Genomic DNA, 26,862 nt, shown 5'->3' on the forward strand with positions numbered 1-26,862 from the left:
CAAGGCGTTCGATACAGTTCCTCACAGTCGTTTAATGAACAAAGTAAGAGCATATGGACTGTCAGACCAATTGTGTGATTGGATTGAGGAGATCCTAGATAACAGGACGCAGCATGTCATTCTCAATGGAGAGAAGTCTTCCGAAGTAAGAGTGATTTCAGGTGTGCCGCTGGGGAGTGTCGTAGGACCGTTGCTATTCACAATATTCATAAATGACCTTGTAGGTGACATCGGAAGTTCACTGAGGCTTTTTGCAGATGATGCTGTAGTATATCGAGAGGTTGTAACAATGGAAAATTGTACTGAAATGCAGGAGGATCTGCAGCGAATTGACGCATGGTGTAGGGAATGGCAATTGAATCTCAATGTAGACAAGTGTAATGTGCTGCGAATACATAGAAAGATAGATCCCTTATCATTTAGCTATAAAATAGCAGGTCAGGAACTGGAAGCAGTTAATTCCATAAATTATCTGGGAGTACGCATTAGGAGTGATTTAAAATGAAATGATCATATAAAGTTGATCGTCGGTAAAGCAGATGCCAGACAGATTCATTGGAAGAATCCTAAGGAAGTGCAATCCGAAAACAAAGGATGTAGGTTACAGTACGCTTGTTCGCCCACTGCTTGAATACTGCTCAGCAGTGTGGGATCCATACCAGATAGGGTTGATAGAAGAGATAGAGAAGATCCAACGGAGAGCAGCGCGCTTCGTTACAGGATCATTTAGCAATCGCGAAAGCGTTACGGAGATGATAGATAAACTCCAGTGGAAGACTCTGCAGGAGAGACGCTCAGTAGCTTGGTACGGGCTTTTGTTAAAGTTTCGAGAACATACCTTCACTGAAGAGTCAAGCAGTATATTGCTCCCTCCTACGTATATCTCGCGAAGAGACCATGAGGATAAAATCAGAGAGATTAGAGCCCAGACAGATGCATACCGACAATCCTTCTTTCCACGAAGAATACGAGACTGGAATAGAAGGGGGAACCGATAGAGGTACTCAGGGTACCCTCCGCCACACACCGTCAGGTGGCTTGCGGAGTATGGGTGTAGATGTAGATGTAGATGTCTCAATGTTGCAGAAGCATCGATGATTTCATGCTAAAGACACTGGCACTTCAAAGGTGGTTTCAAGCAGAAACCACTGGTACTCAAAGGCTTAACTCGATAAAACGAAGACTATATAACTGTTAATGAATCTTACCTGAACCCCCTTAGTTTGCTGGTGTAGTTTCGGTATTTCCCTTTAGTAAGGTTATGAATGGAAGAACACAAAGTAGAGGTGAAAATCAGTTATAAAAAATTAAAATAATCCACCAATATTCTTCACTTCACTTCGTATCGTTTGGCGCCCGTACAGACCGTGAGGATATGATTAGAGTAATCCACCTAATTTCACATCATAGGGATTTTATAATTGACACGTACGTGATATGCTTGAGCACAATACGAATATGTGCTACTGACGATGGGCACTATGCCCGAGTACCTGTCAGGCTAATAAATATTTTACACGCCGATCGTGGTGTACATGCAGACCTTGGTGACGTCTTTTAATAGACTAATAAGAGACAGTGTAACACTACGCTCGGGCGCACGATACTCTTTAAAGTCTGTACTATGGTAAGTTGACGGGCTTCACCTTAAGAGAAAGGATTTTTGTATAGATGTTGACCGCGTGTACCTGAATGGAGGCAAATCAGACTTACACCCACTCAGTAACAACAATGATACGTCAATCAATTCCGGAGTGCAACCACACGTCAGGACGGACAAGAAACAACACAGCAGATGCTACCAAATTGTTAATAATACGGTCGCCAGCCTAATTAGGCATTAATTGAGTTTCTTCCCTGTACAAGTTGATGTACGTTCATACAAAACTACATGTAATAATACTGCATAATATGGTAAATTTTAGAACCAGAAAATGTACTGAACTGATAATTTTACTTTCTGTACTAATATGGATAAACCACAAATACACAACAATACACTATAATGTTTACTACAAACTTCGTACTGTGTATTGATCTGATTAAAATCGGGCATAGGTTACCCTAGAAATAGCACTTTCGAAACACACATACAATGTCAATTTTGAAAAAGGTAAAACACTGATAAATTTTGGTTTTACATTGATTTTAACTTTGCTGGTCAAATCAGTTCAGTACACTTCAGAATTCAAATGAATAGAGGAGAAAAAGGGGGGAGGGGGGGACCCTGAAACTGTTATGATCACTGTATTGAAAATTTTAATTATTGAAATCATTAAACACTCAAGATTTCCAATATATGATTTACTACTCTTTTTATCTTATTTCCTGCTCATTTAATTACCAAATAATTAAACTTCATTACTAAAACCAATTTCAACATTATCTTCCAACTTTGTCAGACCTATATTATTCGTCTATTATTTCGTTAACAACAAAGTTCTTTAAACATCATTCTAACATAGCTAGGTCTGCAGGTAATTATTATTAACATAAATTTTAATTCTTCATCTCGGGACACTCGGATTGCACAACATGTGGAAAGGACCCTGTCTAGGTTAGTTCTGAGGATAATTAACTGATAGGACAGTTCTAGTAAAATTTAAGTTGTTATTCAACAGTATGGAACAAAAGTAACACTGGTCCACACGAATATAGTACTAAAAGTTTCAACCTGTTCGTATCGATGCGGCGGTCGGCAGGCGGCGAGATGGCGAGGCACAGAGCACACATACAATCACAGCTATGGCTCTTGATGTATCGGCACTTTGCTTCTTCTTAGCGTCGCAATACTTTTCCGTTTAGTGCCTATGGAATATTGCCATGCTGTATAGGCGTCGGAAACGGCACTTCCGAGGCTCGACGAAACCACGTTTTCCAGGAGAGCCTCCTCGATCCAGAACGTGTTTCTCAGACCGATGCCCAACTCCGACTACTACTGCTGAGCCCGTTATGCCGTGCAGCGCCCGTGTGCATTTTCCCGCGCTCGCCTGCCATCCACCTTTTACCGCTCCCTTACAGACAGGGTATTCACCCGAGGTTTTGCATTCTACATATCCTAATACATTACCTACGTATGGACCAGGCGCACAATTACAATTTTAACATCTTACAATAGTTTCAACGTTTCTTACATTTCAATTCTGTTATAATATTGCTTGAAATTTGGCATAAACATTAATATTCACATCGAAAGTTGTTTATAGTTTCTTTAACACAATGGCAAGAAAAGAAAAAGAAATGAAATCAGAACATCGATTACACTAATTTATCGAAAATCAGAAGAAAAAATTATTATATGTACAATAGTACAGCATTGTTGTTGTTACAACAGCACAGATGATTTTAAGCTGTCGTTCTTCCGGTGCTTCATCCGTGATCCTCAAGAATCTCTAATAAATGAGATTAAAGTACTCCCTGGCACGACGTTAATAGCGCTTCGTAGAGTGTAGATAGAGACGCAATATTTTCCCGTGACCCTGATCCTGCGCCGCACAGCATCATGGGCGCTGCTTTGGTGCCCTGCGGACTCTGCGGTTTTAGGCAGAGATCTTCCGAGACCACACCGTAACGCGAGCAGAGGCTCCAGTTGCCCGGGCGCGTCTCGTCCTTGAAAACGATCCCTCTGTCGAGATGAGCAGGTTTCGACCCGATTGGGCGCAGCGCGCTTTGCCGTTAGAGCCACCACTGTCAATGACTGGCTGACCATAACAGCACATTTAATGATATTAACAACTCGAGGCGTACTGCGAAGCGCGTTTTCTTAAACGAACTGGACAGAACAGGAAATAATTTTAGCTCTTATATAGTAACAATTTACTTCCCCTTATTGTTATAAATGTGCCGAAGGTATATATGACGGTAGTATCTGTTCCCGAGAGAACAGTTACCGTGGATGACCATGCAGCTTTGCTGGAAATGAAATGATAATTAAATGGGCACCCTAGCTATAAACAGGCGTTGATGTACTTCATTGGGGACATGTTGAAAATGTGTGCCCCGACCGGGACTCGAACCCTGGATCTCCTGCTTACATGGCAGACGCTCTATCCATCTGAGCCACCGCAGGCACAGAGGATAGTGCGTCTGCAGGGACTTACCCCTTGCACGCTCCCTATTGGGCGCACTACGAATGTAGTGGTGTGGTCATGTTGGGAATGTGGATCTCACGGGGAGCGTGCAAGGGATAAGTCCCTGCAGACGCACTTTCCTCTGTGCCTGCGGTGGCTCAGGTGGATAGAGCGTCTGCCATGTAAGCAGGAGATCCCGGGTTCGAGTCCCGGTCGGGGCACACATTTTCAACATTTCCCCAATGAAGTACATCAACGCCTGTTTGCAGCTAGGGTGTCCATTTAATTATCATTTCATTTCTAGCAAAGCTGCATGGTCATCCACGGTAACTTCTTTCGGGAACAGATACTACCGTCATATATAGTTAAAATATGGATTTCCCGGCCATTGACCTTCTTGTACGAACGCACACGCTATGCCTGAACTCGTACGGGACTTGGTAGATTAATCTGCCACGAGTAATCAGTATGATGGGCAAACATCTATTAGGCGCACTACGAATGTAGTTGTGTGGACATGTTGGGAATGTGGATCTCACGGGGAGCGTGCAAGGGATAAGTCGCTGCAGACACACCATCCTCTTTGCCCGCGGTGGCTCAGATGGATAGAGCGTCTGCCATGTAAGCAGGATATCCCGGGTTCGAATCCCGGTCGGGGCACACATTTTCAGCATGTCCCCAATGAAGTACATCAATGCCTGTTTGCACCTAGGGTGTCCATTTAATTATCATTTAATGTGCCGAAGGTTTTGTAATTTCCAGTCTGAGGAAGTCTGTTGCAGCTCCCGTAGCTTCAGCCGACTCGCTTTATATGTTTATGTCGAAAATGTCACAGAAATCTGATCCCTTGTTACACTGGCAAATGAAATAGAAAAAAAGACACAACTTTTTAGAAAGATGGGCTGACTAACCACAGAAATTAAGAGCCGGCCACATTGACTCGTCTAAAAAATCTTCACCCCAGCATCTTGGCAAGTATTCCTGAAACTTCACAATATTTAAGTAATCACGTTACTTTCCTATAATTGTCACCTAAAATAGAGGAAATATGGTTAATCAGTTTACGATCCTGTCTTAAGCATAAAAACGGAATTCAGTCGCAATAACGTACACTGTTGACCATATGGCACAGTATACAGCCGCTTTTGGAAATTCAGACAATTTCATGGGAGTTAAGAATACAAATTATAATGCTTTTAATAGACACGTCACACATCAGTCCGTTGCAGCCATCGAAAGTGTACCAAGGCACTACACCTCCGCAATTTTTTTTTCTTCGTAATGGAGTCTTCGGTTTGTTCGTCTCGCCAGCCAGCTCCCTTTTTTCCTCCCCTAATTAATCTTGTGGGAGTCTACAACACTATAAGAAACAAAAGAAAGCTACATCTGTTCTCTGTGAATCACTACAAACCGTGTCGCTGAAGCTGTTTTTTATTCCACCATATACTGGAGGTTCGTAAACAGATTGTAACAAGATATACAGCGTCTTTCTTAGACTTTCTACCAGTTACAAGTTTTCAGCACTTACATTCCACTCTCTAGCCAATTAGTCAAACCTGTGACCATTCGCACCGCTATTCTCTTTATATGTCCCACCTTATAAACTTGAGGAGTATTAAAGTACAGATCAAACAAGTATTTTGCATGCAGCCTTTTTTGTAGATAAACTGCGCTTTTCAGTATCATCCCAATGAATCAATGCCTACCATTTGCTTTACCTTCTGCATATAGTCACTCACTGTTGCTCTCAATTATTTATAAGACAAAATACTGTAGTTACGATTAAGTAACCTTCCCTAGTGTTTGTATAACACAGAGTTGGTAAATATATTAAATTTGCAGATCAATTCGAAGTATTACAGCTCCATTTTCAATGCGATTTGATGAGAAATAACCGAAGGATGAACTCTCAGTAGATGAAGGGTGACGTATAGGAACGCCTTCTCAGTAACTGGTCCTATTGAAATGGGAGGTATCAAATTACCAGGATGCATTGAGCTGCCTAGTTGGAACGCATATGCATCCTCTGCATACATTGGGCATTTCCCAGATATGTAACAGTTATATTATGTGTGTCTGTATTTATGGAATGTAGGTGAATTTAATGGGTTTGTGTACTGTGTAGCTTCTAGGCGCGCAGTCCGGAACCGCGCGACTGCTACGGTCGCAGGTTCGAATCTTGCCTCGGGCATGGATGTGTGTGATGTCCTTAGGTTAGTTAGGTTTAGCTAGTTCTAAGTTATAGGGGACTGATGACCACAGATGCCAAATCCCATAGTGCTCAGAACCATTTGAACCATTTTTTTGTACTGTGTAGCTTTTTGTTTCTTTTGTGTGATGACGAAGGAAGCAGGGAGAAGATGAAACTTGGGGCCGGAACATAGCCTACTCCTTCCTTGCGATGGCCACTTGGCACCTCATCACACTCTTTAACACAATATGAATGCATATACGTTATCAAGCGAAAGTCTGCCAACATCCTGCATGTGCTATAAAAGTATTCAACAGTTGCATACATACACATTGCGTTAAAGTGTGTGACGTGGCGCGAAGTGGACATCACAATGGAAGCAGACAGATGGATACTAACAAAAAAAGCCGCCCATACTGTCACCAGCCAGCGCCCAACATTATCCTTGAAATAGATATGTAACTTCGGGAAAACCATCTGAAGATAGGCCTGAAAAGGTTCGAAGCGGTTCATGGAATAATAAATAACTATTTTTTTAAAAAGAGTGAATGGTTGCAGTTTTATGTATTTACATGGAATAAACAGTCACGGCTTCTAAAACATCCGTAATGGGTGAGCTTAATCAGTAGCCTACTCGATCTATTTAGCAAAATCCTCCTACACTTCAGTCGTTGCGAGTGTAGTTCGTGGCCACACACAGGATGCGTGCTCTCCCCACATCACTTTCTTTCTTTCCTCATTCGCGGCTATTTCTCCTCGAACAGGAGACGCTGCTGTTGCTGCTATGTAGTGAAGCCATTTGATAATAAAGGAAAGGAAAAACGTGGCAAGCAAAGAGTTTGCAGTGGAAGAGATTTGCTTCGCAGTATCGCAGATGAAGAAATGCCCATAGCTTTTAAGGTTTGCATTTTAGAGACCACGTTTCCAGACTTCTTTACTTCGAATGATCGCTCCTGTCATGTCCCTGAATATCGCCCATTCCTCTTGGGACACACTATGTTGTTGTTGTTGTTGTCGTTGTTGTCTTCAGTCCTGAGACTGGTTTGATTCGGCTCTCCATGCTACTCTATCCTGTGCAAGCTCGTTCATGTCCCAGTACCTACTGCAACCTACATCCTTCTGAATCTGTTTAGTGTATTCATCTCTTGGCCTCCCTCTACGATTTCTATCCTCCACACTCCCCTCCAATACTAAATTGGTGATCCCTTGATGCCTCATAGTATGCCCCACCAACCGATCCCTACTCCTAGTCAAGTAGTGCCACAAATTTCCCTTCTTTCCAATTCTATTCAATACCTCCTCATTAGTTACATGATCTACCCATCTAATCTTCAGCATTCTTCTGTAGCACCACATTTCGAAAGCTTGTATTCTCTTCTTGTCCAAACTATTTATCGTCCATGTTTCACTTCCATACATGGCTACACTCCATACAAATACTTGCAGAAACGACTTCCTGACACTTAAATCTATACTCGATGTTAACAAATTTCTCTTCTTCAGAAACGATTTCCTTGCCATTGCCAGTCTACATTTTATATCCTCTCTACTTCGACCACCATCAGTTATTTTACTCCCTAAATAGCAAAACTCCTTTACTACTTTAAGTGTCTCATTTCCTAATCTAATTCCCTCAGCATCACCCGATTTAATTTGACTATATTCCATTATCCTCGTTTTGCTTTTGTTGATGTCCATCTTATATCCTCCTTTCAAGACACTGTCCATTCCGTTCAACTGCTCTTCCAAGTCCTTTGCTGTCTCTGACAGAATTAGAATATCATCGGCGAACCTCAGAATTTTTATTTCTTCTCCGTGGATTTTAATTCCTACTCCGAATTTTTCTTTTTTTTTCCCTTTACTGCTTGCTCAATATACAGAGTGAATAACTTCTGGGATGGGCTGCAAGCCTGTCTCACTCCCTTCCCAACCACTGCTTCCCTTTCATGTCTCTCGACTCCTATAACTGTCGTCTGGTTTCTGTACAAATTGTAAATAGTCTTTCTATCCCTGTATTTTACCCCTGTCACCTTCAGAATTTGAAAGAGAGTATTCCAGTCAAAACTACTAAAAGCTTTCTCTAAGTCTACAGATGTTAGAATCGTAGATTTGCGTTTCCGTAATCTATTTCCTAAGATATGTCGTAGGGTCAGTATTGCCTCACGTGTTCCAACATTTCTACGGAATCCAAACTGATCTTCCCCGAGGTATGCTTCTATCAGTTTTTCCATTCGTCTGTAAAGAATTCGCGTTAGTACTTTGCAACCGTGACTTATTATACTGATAGTTCGGTAGTTTTCACATCTGTCAACACCTGCTTTCTTTGGGATTGGAATTATTACATTCTTCTTGAATCTGAGGGTATTTCGCCTCTCTGATACATCTTGCTCACCAGATGGTAGAGTTTTCTTAGAACGGGCTCTCCCAAGGCCGTCAATAGTTCTAATGGAATGTTGTCTACTCCCAGGGCCTTGTTTTGACTTAGGTCTTCCAGTGCTGGACACACTATATAGAAAACAAGAACATCACACTTGTCTGATACACTCCTGACGATAACCCTGTCTCCGGTGACAACACCATCTGTCAAGCTTGTTGTGTTACGGTGGCGAGGCAGTGGGCAGTTGAAGGTGCAGCAGGCCCTCTCGGTGTGCAGTGAAGCTGGCGGCGGTGACGTCGGGCGGCGGGGTGCTGTCCGGGCACGGCGCGGAGGCGGCGGGGGCGCACCACCGCGTCGCGCGCGGCCTCAAGGGCCCGCACCACATCTACGAGTGCCGGCGCACCAACATCATGGGCTCGCTGGTCCAGGACGCCTCGCCCTTCCTCTTCCCCTGCACCATCGAGTACAGCCTCATCTGCGCCGCCATCCTCTACGTCATGTGGAAGAACATCAGCCGCCTGCAGGTCAGTGGCCGCCTCTGCGCGTCTCGCGCCGCACTGTGTAAGGTAAAGTTATGCCCGGCCCGAAGCGGTTGCTTTTGAGCACCATAGTGGTTTTACTGGATGACACGCCCGCTAAACACACTGGGCAGTACAAGTGATTAGGATTGTGTAAAATGCCAAATAAGGCATCGGTCAGTTCACTTCAAATTTGTAATTTATTGTACTTTAATAACACCTTTAAACCAAAACGGCACACAGCCGAACCTTTACAACTACGAGTTTCAAAGTCCAATTCTTTCACGGCCTCGAAACAAGAAATCTTAAAAAGCAACAAGATAAAGTGACTGAAGACATGCAGTTAAAATTGCAAGTGATCAAAACGTCAGTATAAATTTGAAAGCACAGAATAATGTAGATAGAGAAGTAAAAATTGACACACATGACGGAATGAGATGGGGTTTTATTAGAACAAAAAAAAGTATTGCTAGACGCGTGAAAGATCTCTTGCGCGCGTCGTTTGTTGATGGTCGTGTGCTCAGCCGCCACTTTCGTCATGCTTGGCCTCCCAGGTCCCCAGACCTCAGTCCGTGCGATTATTGGCTTTGGGGTTACCTGAAGTCGCAAGTGTGTCGTGATCGACCGACACCTCTAGGGATGCTGAAAGACAACATCCGACCCCAATGCCTCACCATAACTCCGGACATGCTTTACAGTGCTGTTCACAACATTATTCCACGATTACAGCTATTGTTGAGGAATGATAGTGGACATAGTGAGCATTTCCTGTAAAGAACATCATCTTTGCTTTGTCTTACTTAGTTAAGCCAATTATTGCTATTCTGATCAGATGAAGCGCCATCTGTCGGACATTTTTTGAACTTTTGTATTTTTTTGGTTCTAATAAAACCCCGTGTCATTTCAAGCATGTGTGTCAATTTGTACCTCTCTATCTACGTTATTCCGTGATTTATTCAGTTTTCAAATACTGACTTTCTGATCACCTGGTATATCGCAGCTAGGCGGAAAGCCTCAAGGCAAAGTGGATGGAACAAACATATACAAGGTTGCTACACAAACGGCTGAACGCCTCGATTAAATTTCAAAATTTTATAATATATTACCATAACCTTTTAAGGCAGAAGGCCACAATATTTTCGCTTAAGGGAAATTTTCAGAATAAGCTTTAAGCGGCTGAAGGCCCACAATTGATGTACATAAAACACAATAATTTTTTTTTCTTTTAAAGAAAGAATTGGCTATAATAGATTACCAACAGACCATTAAACACCTATGAAAAGGAAAGTAAAAACAACGGCACTGACACGGCTCCAGAGAGAGAGAGTGTGTGTGGGGGGCGGGGGGGGGGGGGGAGGGGCGAGCCTGTCAAAAAAAATGGTTCAAATGGCTCTGAGCACTATGGGACTTAACATCTGAGGTCATCAGTCCCCTAGAACTTAGAACTACTTAAACCTAACTAACCTAAGGACATCACACACATCCATGGCCGAGGCAGGATTCGAACCTGCGACCGTAGCGCGGTTCCAAACTGACGCGCTTAGAACCGCACGGCCACACCGGCCGGCGCGAGCCTGTCCTCGAAACATTAACGTTCACGCAGGTGAGAGAGGTGGTGGGCCCAACTACACCTGATCCGTCAGTAACCCTACCAAGAGACAGTCACGGACCGACCGACCAAACGACTTGCTAGCCACCAATCAGTACATAAAAACTCAAAGATTAAAAACTGTTATGGACGTGATTATCCACAATGAAATATGGAAATATGTATTACGCTGGCAAAACTACACACCATGATGGACAGCGACAACAGGTGAGGAAAGGACGCTGCCTGAAATTACGTTAGTGGCCAGGCCAGGTAACCGGAACACTAACGTCCACAAGGCAGAAAATCCCGCTGGTGCACTTGAATTGTAGTGAACCAATATAGTTAATTCCATCCGACGGCGGTTCGATTTCACCGCTACAAAAAACACTCGGTGCTGCTCACAGGAAAAGCTCCCCAACAGCGAACCACCGAAACGAACGACACAACATGAACGGTCGTGGCTTGGGTACTTAACACACCACTCAACTCTGACGTCCTGGGTCGGTGAGCCACGAAGCTCGTAGTGACTGAACAGTTCCACACGCGCTCCGTCACTGCGCAGGGACCGCCAGCGGACCCAGCCGACTGCGCTGCAGGGAGATATCCTCCCTGGTCCGCACCAGCCGACCTACTGCCCTCTGAATGTCAACATCTAAAATAGTCGTCAGTGGAAATAACACCGACTACACACACAACCTGACAAACAGTTGCACGAAGAACAGTAACATCACAAATTGAATCCGCCTTGATGAAAACACCTTGTCATTCGTTTATGTCTTTATTATCTCAAACTAGTTTCCGCGACAAATATCACCATCATCAGTGTTTTTTTTTAATCTAAAACATGCATAAGATGGCATGGTTGTACAAACACAGTAAAACATTATTACATTTTTACAATTCGTCTTTTGAAATATACTTTTCTATTGATACTTTCATACTACCTTATTTATTGTATGTTACAGCATGTTTTATGCAATTATTGGCGCTGTTTGCGACATATTTTCTGTGCACATTTTTTCTGTTGCCGTCTTTTTAGTTAGCGAACATCATGTCATCTGCAACCATGTGAGCGGCTGTTAGTAAGCAAATACTCAAAGGTGAACTTCGTACGTCAGCAGTATATACTTGGGGTTGTGGTAGTGTTGTGGAAACGAGTTATTTTGGTGTGTATTGAGCTGCTGCTTAGCTATTCGTGTACTCACGTTCGTTGGACGGTATGCGGCTGCTTTTATACAAAGAAAAACAAAACTCTAGCACTTTGTCTCTGATCCAGACTATTACGCCATCTTGCTGTTCGCGTGAGTCGCGAGAGGTGTATCGTAAGTGGCGAGAAAGGCTATGAAAAACTGTAGCGCGAATTACTAAGACTTCTGTCCATTATTTATGTCTCTGTGTGTGATGGGGAGGTGGTTCTTTTGCGTGTGTGTGCTTTCTGTTCTGTGTCCTTGGTCAGTTCTCTCAGAGCGGTAAAGAGTGTGTTGTTGCAGAGTGTTGTGTTTTCATTTATTAAATTTTTCCCTTCGACTATAGCCTTCTGTATGTAGTAATTTTCTTCTATTGTTAGTTGTCGGTATAGATTGTTGCTGTTTCCCAGAATGCGTAGATCGTTAATTCCTCGAAGACCTGAACGATAGACCGAGCGGGGTGGCGCAGTGGTTAGACACTGGACTCGCATTCGGGAGGACGACGGTTCAATCCCGCGTCCGGCCATCCTGATTTAGGTTTTCCGTGATTTCCCTAAATCACTCCAGGCAAATGCCGGGATGGTTCCTCTGAAAGGGCACGGCCGACTTCCTTCCCAATCCTTCCCTAATCCGATGAGACCGATGACCACGCTGTCTGGTCTCCTTCCCCAAACCAACCAACCAACCAACCTGAACGATACCCAACAGTAACTAAACACGCACGACGACAAATCGGGAGCCGATGGCGCGCGCACACACACACACACACACACACACACACACACACACACACACACACACACACACACCACGTTCGACCGACAATCCACCAAGACCGTGCCCGGCTCAAGTGATGTGGGACGGCAATGTTCGGGCGATCCTTGTCGGCGCAGACCTCACAGCTCCAAGCCGACTGAACTAGTGCTGCATTGCAACTCCCCCACTGGCAGGTCCGGACTGCGCTCCAGACACGTTCCAACTGATTGGCAGACACGAAGTCGCGAAACTGCTTACGACAGACAACGACCGGGAACTAATAGCAGTCGAGCAACGATACTACGAGCGCCGGTCACGGTCAGGCAGAGCAGCAACTCAGATACAGTAGTAATTTAAATTAACTTAGTGAGGCGGAAGTAAGTTAAAAACAGGGTGTAAAATACATGATCTACATCTACATCTACATCTACGTTTATACTCCGCAAGCCACCCAACGGTGTGTGGCGGAGGCACTTTACGTGCCACTGTCATTACCTCCCTTTCCTGTTCCAGTCGCGTATGGTTCGCGGGAAGAACGATTGCCGGAAAGCCTCCGTGCGCGCTCTAATCTCTCTAATTTTACACTCGTGATCTCCTCGGGAGGTATAAGTAGGGGGAAGCAATATATTCGATACCTCATCCAGAAACGCACCCTTTCGAAACCTGGCGAGCAAGCTACACCGCGATGCAGAGCGCCTCTCTTGCAGAGTCTGCCACTTGAGTTTATTAAACATCTCCGTAACGCTATCAGGCTTACCAAATAACCCTGTGACGAAAGGAACCGTTCTTCTTTGGATCTTATCTCCTCTGTCAACCCGATCTGGTACAGATCCCACACTGATGAGCAATACTCAAGTATAGGTCGAACGAGTGTTTTGTAAGCCACCTCCTTTGTTGATGGACTACATTTTCTAAGGACTCTCCCAATGAGTCTCAACCAGGCACCCGCCTTACAAACAATTAATTTTATATGATCATTCCACTTCAAATCGTTCCCCACGCATACTCCCAGATATTTTACAGAAGTAACTGTTACCAGTGTTTGTTCCGCTATCATATAATCATACAATAAAGGATCCTTCTTTCTATGTATTCGCAATACATTACATTTGTCTATGTTAAAGGTCAGTTGCCACTCCCTGCACCAAGTGCCTATCCGCTGCAGATCTTTCTGCATTACGCTGCAATTTTCTAATGCTGCAACTTCTCTGTATACTACAGCAACATCCGCGAAAAGCCGCATGGAACTTCCGACAATATCTACTAGGTAATTTATACAGGGTGAGTCACCTAACGTTACCGCTGGATATATTTCGTAAACCACATAAAATACTGACGAATCGATTCCACAGACCGAACGTGAGGAGAGGGGCTAGTGTAATTGGTTAATACAAACCATAAAAAAATTCACGGAAGTATGTTTTTTAACACAATCCTACGTTTTTTTGAATGGAACCACGTTAGTTTTGTTAGCACATCTGAACATATAAACAAATACGTAATCAGTGCCGTTTGTTTCATTGTAAAATGTTAATTACATCTGGAGATATTGTAACCTAAAGTTGACGCTTGAGTAACACTCCTCCGCTGTTCGATCGTGTGGTATCGGAGAGCACCGAATTACGTAGGGATCCAAAGGGAACGGTGACGGACCTTAGGTACAGAAGAGACTGGAACAGCACATTACGTCCACATGCTAACACCTTTTTATTGGTCTTTTTCACTGACGCACATGTACGTTACCATGAGCGGTGAGGCACACGTACACACGTGGTTTCCGTTTTCAATTACGGAGTGGAATAGAGTGTGTTCCGACATGTCAGGCCAATAGATGTTCAATGTGGTGGCCATCATTTGCTGCACACAATTGCAATCTCTGGCGTAATGAATGTCGTACACGCCGCAGTACATCTGGTGTAATGTCGCCGCAGGCTGCCACAATACGTTGTTTCATATCCTCTGGGGTTGTAGGCACATCACGGTACACATTCTCCTTTAACATACCCCACAGAAAGAAGTCCACAGGTGTAAGATCAGGAGAACGGGCTGGCCAATTTATGCGTCCTCCACGTCCTATGAAACGCCCGTCGAACGTGTACCTCACCCGTCATTGTAATGTACACGTGCGTCAGTGAAAAAGACCAATAAAAAGGTGTTAGCATGTGGACGTAATGTGCTGTTCCAGTCTCTTCTGTACCTAAGGTCCATCACCGTTCCCTTTGGATCCCTACGTAATTCGGTGCTCTCCGATACACACCATCTAACAGCGGAGGAGTTGTACTCAAGCGTCAACGTTAGGTTACAATATCTCCGGATGTAATTAACATTTTCCAATGCAACAAACGGCACTGATTACGTATTTGTTTATATGTTCAGATGTGCTAACAAAACTAACGTGGTTCCATTTAAAAAAAACGTAGGTTTGTGTTAAAAAACATACTTCCGTGAATTTTTTTATGGTTTGTATTAACCAATTACACTAGCCCCTCTCCTCACGTTCGGTCTGTGGAATCGATTCGTCAGTATTTGATGTGGTTTACGAAATATATCCAGCGGTAACGTTGCCCGGATGTGTTGGGTAGTGTCTCTAGCATACCCGTCGATCGTGTCGCGTCGCTCTTTTCAGTTTTGAGCGAACAGTGACCACGTAAATATGCGTAGGGAACAGCGTTTCCCGCCAAGTATGAGGGCCTGGTTAGAGATTTCGCCTGTGTCATGCAGCCCACATAACACAACTGTCCAGCAGTTCCTTCTTCATGCCAATTTTCGGCCGCACACTGCAGGGGCAATGAAGACGATCCTACAGCGTTTCCGATGAGAAGTGTTTGATCACCCACGATGCAGTCCGTAACTGGCTCCCCCTGAGTCTCATCTCTGCTCACAAGAATCGCTGGCTATGAAGACAAAATTTTTCCACAGACAACGAGCTGCAGACCAGTGCAGGTAACTGGCCGAAATCACAGGCGGCTGCTTTCTATGACGAGGATATTGAAAAGTTGATACAACAGTACGACAAAACTCGAAGTTGGAGCGGCGACTACGTAGAGAAGTAGGTGGAAGGTGTACCTAACTGTTGTAAATAAAACGTTTCTGGTTTTCACTGTGGTTTCCATTTCGCGACCGATCAGAACTTACTTTCTGGACAACCCTCGTATTCGCATTAAATTAGGCGATGCACAAGCACTCAAATGACGAATCAAGGACTCAGAAGACGAATCAAGACACAGAATTTAGTAGATGAGCTTTTCTATTTCGACAGTAAAATATCAGACGAAAGACGGAAGAAGAGAGGACGTATAATGCAGTCTGCCAATACCAAGAAGAGTATTTCTGAAAAAGATAAATTTATTAACAAGGAATATAAATTTAAGTTGGTTGGTTGGTTTTTGGGGAAGGAGACCAGACAGCGTGGTCATCGGTCTCATCGGATTAGGGAAGGATGGGGAAGAAAGTCGGCCGTGCCCTTTCAGAGGAACCATCCCGGCATTTGCCTGGAGTGATTTAGGGAAATCACGGAAAACCTAAATCAGGATGGCCGGACGCGGGATTGAACCGTCGTCCTTCCGAATGCGAGTCCAGTGTCGAACCACTGCGCCACCTCGCTCGGTTATATAAATTTAAGTGCTAGGAAGTATTTTCTGTAGGTAATCGCGTGGAGAGTACCATTATGAGGAAGTGAAAGTGATGATAAACAGTTCAGCAAAGAAGAGAACAGAGCTCCTTAAATTTGGTGGTACAGAAGAATGCCAAAGATTAGATAGCTGACCACTGGATTTGTAGTCGGTTAGCACCCAGTGAGCTGTCGAGCCAATTGGGGAATCGTACGTCTCTGGATGTGTAGTCTGGAGTCGCCTGTCTTTCGATGTTGTTCTATTCTATTTAACGCTTTTTATTTAACTTGAAACTTCTAACGTCTAAGGTTTAGGGGACAAACGAGTGTAAACAGCTGAGGCATCAAGCTCATGACTGGTTACTGTAGTCACCTTTTCAGATAACAGTAAGAACAACTATGGTTGCGTAGTATACTAAACACATGAATACTATCCTTTATATCTTACATTACGGTTTCTAATTAGAATAGGTATGATACGTACTGTTGCTATGGGGAGACACTGTCGGTATGAAATAAGTTGTGTGTACCTCTTATTGTGCATTGCATAAATGAAAATCTGGCCGCCCACACCGCGTCCGAAAACAGAAATTGCCAACAGGCACAATGGTAGGTGAGACTCGAGTTTTACTAAAACCGACAAGGATCCAATGTATAATATTATTTAGGTTAAACTTAATTATCAGAAGTGGTGAAGGTATATGTGCATTAGTTTGGGGTTTAACTGCAGGTTCTTATCTATTTTTTTCTTTTTGTAAGTCATCAACGTTCGTCAATTTCATGATTATTTCTTTTATTGTTATATTACTATTACTGTTATTAGAATTATAAACACAGAAAATATCACCAATTTCTGCACTTAACATTACACTATTTAGTAACAAAACACCATTAAAACAGGTGTTTGTAAGACCTGTTGCAGGGAAGTAGACTGCAGTTCAGGTAAATTAATAGGCTCAATAAATGGAAAACATGAATAGAAATGTAATAAGGAAAAGAAAATGAAATTCGCTTCCGTGAAGAGATAAATCTTCCTTCTTTTTGTAAAGGAGCGAAATCCCATATTCTTAAATATCTGAATTTCTTTAACTAAAACGTCTTATTCTTCAAAAACTGAGTTATAGAGCTGATTGTGATGTGAAAGCTAATCGTTATCAACTTTTCTTTATCTTAGCAAAACAGCGAGGAAGGAGGTCTCATTATTCTATGCTTTGGTCGCAGTTAGAATAATGCAGGATGTCTATCTAAAGTGATCAACATATTTCTCAAGGAACATCCTAGTCTCGTGTAGATGTTAATAGGATGCTTCCACACTTAAATGTCAACCTTCTTTCAGAAATCAACTTAGCCACTGACCCCGCAAAGCTGTTGCATTGCTAATAACGGCACATATGGTTGGTGCGTGGGTAAACGTCAAATATGCACATTAAACAACGATTAACTAATCAGTAATTTAAAATATGACCATTACTCTACCACTGTTCACCCAGTCGATCTTTTCCACTACCCTAAATGCAAAAACTGGTTGTATGGCTGACTAGTTAATTGCTATTAATTTGTTTTTGAAATATTAGTTATACGTTATTTTAATCTCAGTATAATTAGCTATAATTCGTTGTTGACTTTTATCTGCACTAGACGTAGGCAGTGCAGTGTCGACAGCAGAACGGAAGGGCATCAGCTATGTTCAACGCATACGTATTATCTCTCTCCATTTTACTCCCGTTTAGGTATGTGAAAACTCCATGGACTGCCGCTGCGAATTATTTTGGTGACACGGAATGCCCTTCCCTCCCTCGTCGTTAGGCTATGAATTTCCCACTACTATTATGAAGTCAAATGGAAGCTGTAGCGTAGACGAACAAGTCATCAGTACATAAACGTAATATGAATAAATGCCTTGATTTCGGTTAGACCAAGAAAAAGTCTTGCTCAAAATCTATTACTGTTAGCAAAGTGATAAATCAGACCAATTGTGTCAGTCTGTAACTCCATCCATGACTTGCAAAAAGTCTTGTATGCTATACCGACTTCCGAAGTAAGTTCATCTTCTGGTTGATTAAGATCTTTTTTGAAAGCAGCTAGTGAACATTTTAATTAAAGTACATTATTATAACATTGTTCCAGTTTGGAGAGATGTCAGATCTCCTGCAGACATTACGAAAACAGAATGAGATTTTCACTCTGCAGCGGAGTGTGCGCTGATATGAAACTTCCTGGCAGATTAAAGCTGTGTGCCGGACCGAGACTCGAACTCGGGACCTTTGCCTTTCGCGGGCAAGTGCTCTACCAACTGAGCTACCCAAGCACGACTCACGCCCCGTCCTCACAGCTTTACTTCTGCCAGTATCTCGTCTCCTACCTTCCAAACTTTACAGAAGCTCTCCTGTGATCCCTGCAGAACTAGCACTCTTGAAAGAAAGTATATTGCGGAGACATGGCTTAGCCACAGCCTGGGGGATGTTTCCAGAATGAGATTTTCACTCTGCAGCTCAGTTGGTAGAGAACTTGTCCACGAAAGGCAAAGGTCCCGAGTTCGAGTCTCGGTCCGGCACACAGTTTCAATCTGTCAGGAAGTTTCATTTCAGCGCACACTCCACTGCAGAGTGAAAATCTCGTTCTGGAAACATCCCCCAGGCTGTGGCTAAGCCATGTCTCCGCAATATACTTTCTTTCAAGAGTGCTAGTTCTGCAGGGATCACAGGAGAGCTTCTGTAAAGTTTGGAATGTAGGAGACGAGATACTGGCAGAAGTACAGCTGCGAGGACGGGGCGTGAGTCGTGCTTCGGTAGCTCAGATGGTAGAGCACTTGCCCGCAAAAGTCAAAGGTCCAGAGTTCGAGTCTCGGCCCAGCACACAGCTTTAATCTGCCAGGAAGTTTCATTACGAAAACAGTCTCTCAAGTTCATTCTGTATTAATTAGCCTCCTGTCTCAAATATTCCTATTGAGACAGCGTCATCACTTGGAGCCTTCCTTTTCTTCATGCCTCGAATATCTTGACAGACTAGGTCTAGAACTACCTTTGGAATTTCATTGTTTTAAATCTCAATAAATTTGTTTCTCTCATTCATCTGTCGAACTGTAGAAATATTTAAAGACTTTCTAGAATGCTTGTACAGCTTTCCTCTTCTCAGTTACTGAAACTTATATTATGTTATTCACATGAACTATGCTGTTACCTTACATAACTCTCCGTTTTGTCTGCTTCGCACCCTCGTTGTTTCCAATTGATTCTCTTGCCACACTTTCATTCACCTCTTCGCCTCCTCCTGGAGGAGGTTTAACGTCCTCTACAAGAGATTTGCGAATAGTCATGTTTAAGTCTACATATTCTATCATGTTCTAGCTGTTATCTTGAAACTACAACTGTGTCTTTAACAGCTGTCTTGTTCCATTTGAGGTTTCTCTACTTCTGCTTTCTTCCTACATGTAACATTTCTTGCCACTTACATAAATACCTCTATTTAAGAACTGATTCTTTCGTCTTCGTAATGCATTATTTTTCTTGAGATTATGAACGTGTTACATAATGCAATCTGATACGCTTTTGAAATACATACTTCTATCGTGAGTGACTAACATGTTTATCTGTAGTTATATCTATTTGTAATCTGTTTCTTGCAAGTGTATGGTCTCTTGTAGATAAAAATTGATTTAGAACCATAGCATCCTGATCGGTTTATATGCCGTTCGACAAAACGTAGTCAGTTTCATTCGTAGTTACATTTGGCCTGTGGTATGTTCACCAAAATACACTTGGCATCAAACATACAAATCTGATTGGAAGAGGACCACCTACCACCGAAAGTAGTTGCTGTTATGAGGTGGTCAGCTGGGACACAGTAACTATATGCAGCGTTGTCACAGGGCCAGATGGTGGTTCGCCTAAGAATATGGAAAAATATATAGCAACACAGACTAACAGCAATTTTCAGTAATGTATTAACAGAAACCTTACGTTTTTTAACTGTAGGGTGAAGACTTAGCATGACAATGGAGTTCAGTGTTCGCTTGCATTGATTTGTCTGTAAATATACCCACTGAACGATGACTAACATCGCTTATAGGATCTCCAATTTGGCTCTTCTTGGCGATGACTGTTGAGTCCTTTGACACTCACTGAGACACTGTTCTGATGCTGTCTTGAGGTCCTGCGCTGATGCTGGGGAGAATAGAGCCGTTTGTCTGCTTATATCAATGCTTGGCGGAAGCATATCGACTTGGGAACTGTTTGTGTGACGTAAGGTAAATCCATGACGCAGACCTTGCCGTGTGCGGCCCCTGTGGAGTTCAGCCTGAACTCTGTTGCGCTTGAGTCTTAGGCAACTCACCGGTCTTCTAAGTATTTCTGTTTCTCCTATCATCCAGAGACCACAACAGTCTGCGTCAGATCAGTTTTTTTGTTTTCTTTTGAAACGACTTTTTAAGGTCGAACATGTTCCCCTCCTCAGAAAATTCTGCTAACGTCTTTTGCGGCAGCATACCCCTAGTTCCCCACAGCGCAGTCACTCTCTAATAGCCTGCTATTAAAATTCACCTTTATCATTTTATAGTGGGCTTGAGTTTCATTCATTGAGTAAATGTTGCTCCATATGATAAAAATAAATGATAAAAATAAATTTGTAGTTTATTGTTATAAGTAAAAATTTATGATTGGGTTGAATCCATTAATCACAGACAAATTGCTAATGTACCTTCTATAGATCCCAAATAAAGTGGCACTCATGGATGTGGAACAAGTCAAAAAAGTCTTAAATATTTTTATAAGGTAATGACAAAATCTCTCAAAACAGTTACACTGAGTAGACAAAAGTCATGGGATAGCGATATGCACATGTACATATGGCGGTTGTATCGCTTACACAAGGTATATTAGGTCAGTGCATTAGTGGAGCTGTTATCTGTGGTCATATGAATCATGTGACAAGGTTACGGACTTGATAATGGACGCATGAGGCGTATTAACGGACTTTGGACGCAGAATGGTAATTCGAGCTGGACGCTTGGGACATTTCATTTCGAAAATAGTTGCGAAATTCAATATTCCGAGGTCCACAGTGTCAAGAGTGTGCCGAGAATACCAAATTTGAGTCATCATCTCACAACACGGGCAACGCAGTGGGCGACGGCCTTCACATGACGACCTAAGTGCTAAAAGGCAAACAACACTGTGTGAAGTAACTGCAGGAATCAATGTGGGACGTTCGAGGAGCATATCCGTTAGGTCAGTGTGGCGAAATTTGGCGTTAGTGGACTATGTGGTCAGACGACAACGCACGTGCCTTTGCTAATAGCACATCATCTGCAGCGCTCCTGGGCTCTTGATCATACTAGTTGGACCGTAGACGGCAGGAAAACCGTTGCCTGGTGAAATGAGTCCGGATTTCAGTTGGTAAAAGCTGACGGTAGGTTTAGAGCTTAGCGGAGACCCCACGAAATCATGGTCCATAGTTGGCAAACAAGGCACTTTGCGAGCTGGTAGTGACTCCATAATGGTGCGGGCTGTGTTTATATGGAATGGACTGGGTCCTCTGGGGAAACTGAACCCATCATTGACTGGAAATGGTAATGTTCTGCTACTTGGAAACCATTTGCAGCCATTCATGGGCATCATGCACCCAAACAACGACGGAACTTTTATAGATGACAATGCTACATTTTATCAGGCCACAGTTGTTCACGACTGTCTCCAGAAAAGTCATTATACTCGAACATAATACGTGTTCCAAAATTCTACAACTGATCGACGTTAGAGATATAGGTCTATAGTTCTGGAACCGCGCGACCGCTACGGTTGCTGGTTCGAATCCTGCCTCGGGAATGGATGTGTGTGATGTCCTTAGGTTAGTTAGGTTTAAGTGGTTTTAAGTTCTAGGGGACTGATGACCTCAGATGTTAAGTCCCATAGTGCTGAGAACCATTTTTTCTATAGTTCTGCACATCTGTTCGACGTCCCTTCTTGAAAACGGGGATGACCTGTGCCCTTTGCCAATCTTTTGGAAGACTACGCTCTTCTAGAGACTTACGGTAGACCGGTGCAAGAACGGGGCAAGTTCCTTCGCGTACTCTGTGTAGAATCGAACTGGTATCCCATCAGGTCCAGCGGTCTTTCCTCTTTTGAGCGATCTTAATTGTTTCTCTATCCCTCTGTCGTCTATTTCGATATCTACTATTTTGTCACCTGTGCGACAATCTAGAGAACGAACTACAGTGCAGTCTTCCTCTGTGAAACAGCTTTGGCAAAAGACATTTAGTGTTTCGGCCTTTAGTCTGTCATCCTCTGTTTCAGTACCATTTTCGTCACAGAGTGTCTGGACATTTTGTTGTTTTGATCCACCTACCGCTTTGACGTAAGACCAAAATTTCTTACGATTTTCTGCCAAGTCAGTACATAGAACTTTACTTTCGAATTCGTTGAACGACTCTCGCATATCCCTCCTCACACTACATTTCGCTTCGTGTAATTTTTGTTTGTCTACAAGGCTTTGGCTATGATTATCTTTGCTGTGAAGTTCCCTTTGCTTCCGTAGCAGTTTTCTATATCGGTTGTTGTACCACGGTGACACTTTTCCATCTCTTACAATCTTCCTTGGCACATACTCATCTAACGCATATTGAACGATGGTTTTGAACTTTGTCCACTGATCCTCAACACTATCTGTAGTTGAGATAACACTTTTGTGTTGAGCCGTCAAGTACTCTGAAATCTGCTTTTTGTCGCTTTTGCTAAACATAAAAATCTTCCTACCTTTTTTAATATTTCTATTTACGCCTGAAATCACCGATGCTGTAACCGCTTTATGATCGCTGATTCCCCGTTCTGCTTTACTTGATTTAAATAGTTCGGGTCTGTTTGTCACCAGAGGGTCTAATATGTTATCGCCACGAGTCGGTTCTCTGTTTAACTGCTCAATGTAATTTTCAGATAATGGACTCAAAAATATTTCACTGGATTCTTTGTGTCTGCCACCCGTTATAAACGTTTGAGTCTCCCAGTGTACATCCGGCAAATTAAAATCTCCACCCAGAACTATAACATGGTGGGGAAATCTACTCCAAATATTTTCCAAATTATCCTTCAGGTGCTCTGCCACAACAGCTGTTGAGCCAGGGGGCCTATAGAGACATCCAATTACCATGTCTGAGCCTGCTTTAACCCTGACCTTCACCCAAATTATTTCGCATTTCGGATCTCCGTCAATTTCCTTCGATACTATTGCACTTTTTATCGCTATAAACACGCCTCTCCCTTCACTGTCCAGCCCGTCTCCGCGGTATACCTTCCCGTCTGAGTTTAGAATTTCATTACTGTTTACATCTGGTTTCAGTCAACTTTCTGTCCCTAGTACTGTGTGGGCATTGTGACTGTTTATTAATGAGAGCAGTTCTGGTACCTTTCTATAGACGCTCCAGCAGTTTGCAATTAGCACATTAATACTGTCATTCCCTGTTGCGTTTTGCCTACTACTGCCTTGCCGCGTCTCAGGAGGCGTCTTGTTGGGCCTAGGGAGGGAATTCCGTAACCTAAAAAACCCACATGTGCACTCCACACGTACTCCGCTACCCTTGTAACCGCTTCGTGCGTGTAGTGCACGCCTGACCTATTCAGGGGCACCCTACATTTCTCCACCCGATAGCAGTTCGAGCGAATGATTTGACCACTCGCAAGGGGAAGGCCTGAGACACGGCCAACCGATTTGGCTCAGATTTGGCAGGTCGCTTGTGTACAACCTAAAACGAAGGAATCTGAGACATTGTGGGTCAACACCCCCGCGTTTTTTAGAAAATCACCCCTAAAGGTTATGACGAGCAATCGACTCAAAATTGGGGGGATAGACAGATAATTGTAAACAGAGCAATTTTCATCGTCAGGTATGGGGTCCACAGACTCATACATTTTCAGAAATCGAGGAAAGAAACTTTTACAACTGCCGCATCTGTACCCACATGGTAAACGCTTTTCGCCGACAGCGCAATGGTTAAGGTCTCTCGCTGGGAATCGGATAACCTTAGCGGATGTTATTCTTTTCGTTTGTATTTTTCCATATCTCAAATGATAGGGATAGGAGGGTTAATAAGATAAGTAAATCAATAAGGTAGGCAAATAAATTTCTCAAACCTCTTGGGATAGTAAACAGCTAAAATGTTACTCCAGTTCACTTTACAATGGTTCTTCCAGTCACTGTTACGTGTCCTCACTTTTCTTCGATCAACTAGATGGATGGTACTAGTCATATAAACATTCGAAACAAATATACTCACGGCACCAAGAACATCTAATGTATGCAATCATTCGACAACTACACTGTTCATTCCGAAGAGTCGGCGGAAAACAAACTTGGTTTACATTTTAAAATATGTCTTTTTCGGGAATTAATTTTGATGCGCACCACGCATACGATATCGTCGCCTGAAAAATCGGTGCTGAAAGTTGGTTATGAATTATGCTGTGAATAGTCGTTGCATCCGTGCGGTTGTGCAATTCCCGCTTGGTTTCCAGAAGCACACTGCAATTCCGAAGCCCGGAAATAAAGTTTCTTCGAGATTCGAGCCCGGGTTCTCCGATTCCCAGCCAGTTACCTTGGCCGTTGCTCTATCGGTACTGTCGACGAAAAGCGTTTACCATGTGGGTACAGAAGTGGCAGTTGTAAAAGTTTCTTACCTCGATTTCTGGAAAAGTATGCGTTTTCGGACCCCATACCCGATGAAGAATATTGCTCTATTTACAATTATGTATCGATCCCCCCAATTTTGAGTCGATTGCTCGTCATAACCTTTAGGGGTGATTTTCTCAAAAACGCGGGGGTGTTGACCCAAAATGTCTCAGATTCCTTCGTTTTAAGTTGTACACAAGCGACCTGCCAAATTTGAGCCGAATCGGTTGGCCGTGTCTGAGGCCTCCCCCTTGTCAGATCTGCCGAGATGAGTCCCATCGAACAATTATGGGACATTACCGAGAGGCCAGTTCTCGCTAATCCTGCATCGGCAACGCTTTTGCAATTATGGCTGGCTATAGAGGCAATGTGGCTCAAGATTTCTGCAGGGGAGTGCCAGCCGACTTGTTGAGTCCACATTACGCCGAGTTGCTTCGCTACGCCCAGCAAGGGAGGTCCGATACAATATTCTGATGCATCCCATTACTTTTTTCGCTTAAGATACTGATTGCGTGTGGAGCTCTGGTGTAGAGCGGATGTTTGCCTGCGGCGCTCGCGCGGTGGGCAGGAGAACAAACGCGAGTGCGGCCAGAGCGGGGAGACGCCGTCCTTGCGCAGTTACGGTGTGTCTGTGTGGCGCCGGCGGCGGTGCTGTAGCCGCATTCTAGCGAAGGACAGCGGCGGCGGCGGCGGCGGCGGCGCGGAGAAAGTTGTCCGGCTCCCAGCTGGCTGCAGCTGCATAACCGCCGGCGGCGGCGCGTCGCAACTGAGCCGGCATTGGCATTACGGCGGACCGGCCCGAATCAACCTGCCAGTGGACGGGCGTTATGTCAACGTTTCGTAACCGACATTACGTTGCTCGTGGGAAGCGACAGGTCGCGTCCGTTGAAAACCTGCTACATACCACCATCTGCGAGGAAGATCGCGTCTGAAGTTCAAGACCGAGTGAGCTACGTTGCTGGCACAGAAAATAACGTGATAAATGACCGAAACAGTGCTGAGCTGCAGTAGCATGTTTGAAGTCTTCCATGTCGTCAGACAACTGCTTTTCAGGTACGTTTTCAGCTTAAGATGTTCGATGGTGGTTCAAAGAGTCACTTAAAAAAATGATGTGCAGCCAGTTGGAAAATTACGACCTCCAGTTTTGCAGCCAAGGCTTTGCACGTCTACATCTACATCTACGTGATTACTCTGCTACTCACAATAAAGTGCCTGGCAGAGGATTCAATGAACCACCTTCAAGCTGTCTCTCTATCGTTCCACTCATGAACGGCACGCTGGAAAAACGAGCACTTAAATTTTTCTGTGCGAACCCTGATTTCTCTTATTTCTCCCTATGTAAGTGGGTGCCAACAGAATGTTTCCGCGATCGGAGGAGGAAACTGAAATTTCATGGGAAGATCCCGTCGCAACGAAAAACGCCTTTGTTTTAATGATTGCCACTCCAATTCACGTATCATGTCTGTGACACTATCTCCCAAATTTCGCGATAATACAAAACGAGCTGCCCTTCTTTGTACTTTTTCGATGTCATCCGTCAGTCCCACCTGATGCGCATCCCACACCGCACAGCAATACTCCAGAATAGGGCGTACAAGCGTGGTGTAACCTGTCTCTTTGGTAGACCTGTTGCACCTTCTAAATGTTCTGCCAACGAATCACAGTCTTTGGTTTGCTCTACCCACAATATTATCTATGTGATTGTTCCAATTTAGGTTATTTGTAATTGTAATCCGTATGTATGTAGTTGAATTTACAGCCTTCATATTTGTGTGACTTATCGCGTAATCGAAATTTAGCTGATTTCTTTTAGTACTCATGTGAATAGCTTCACACTTTTCCTTATTCAGGGTCAATTGCCACTTTTCGCACCATACAATCTTATTTAATTGATTTTGCAATTCGTT

The 26,862-nt window shown here is 43.5% G+C and overlaps 1 protein-coding gene and 2 non-coding genes across 3 annotated transcripts in view; all 3 read left to right on the plus strand.

Annotated features, from left to right (window-relative positions):
• The window catches only part of LOC126473840 (proton channel OtopLc-like), a 255,005-nt gene that overhangs the window by 210,186 nt on the left and 17,957 nt on the right, over positions 1–26,862 (plus strand). The window contains 2 exon segments of the mRNA XM_050101167.1: positions 8,915–9,162; positions 25,994–26,008. Of these exon segments, the coding sequence (XP_049957124.1) occupies positions 8,915–9,162; positions 25,994–26,008 (263 nt within the window).
• Trnat-ugu (transfer RNA threonine (anticodon UGU)) lies at positions 4,217–4,291 on the plus strand. Its single transcript has one exon. It is a non-coding gene; the product is annotated as a tRNA-Thr (tRNA).
• Trnat-ugu (transfer RNA threonine (anticodon UGU)) lies at positions 4,656–4,730 on the plus strand. The gene has a single exon. It is a non-coding gene; the product is annotated as a tRNA-Thr (tRNA).

Source organism: Schistocerca serialis, chromosome 4 (assembly GCF_023864345.2).
Source record: "Schistocerca serialis cubense isolate TAMUIC-IGC-003099 chromosome 4, iqSchSeri2.2, whole genome shotgun sequence".
Classification (NCBI taxonomy): domain Eukaryota; kingdom Metazoa; phylum Arthropoda; class Insecta; order Orthoptera; family Acrididae; genus Schistocerca; species Schistocerca serialis.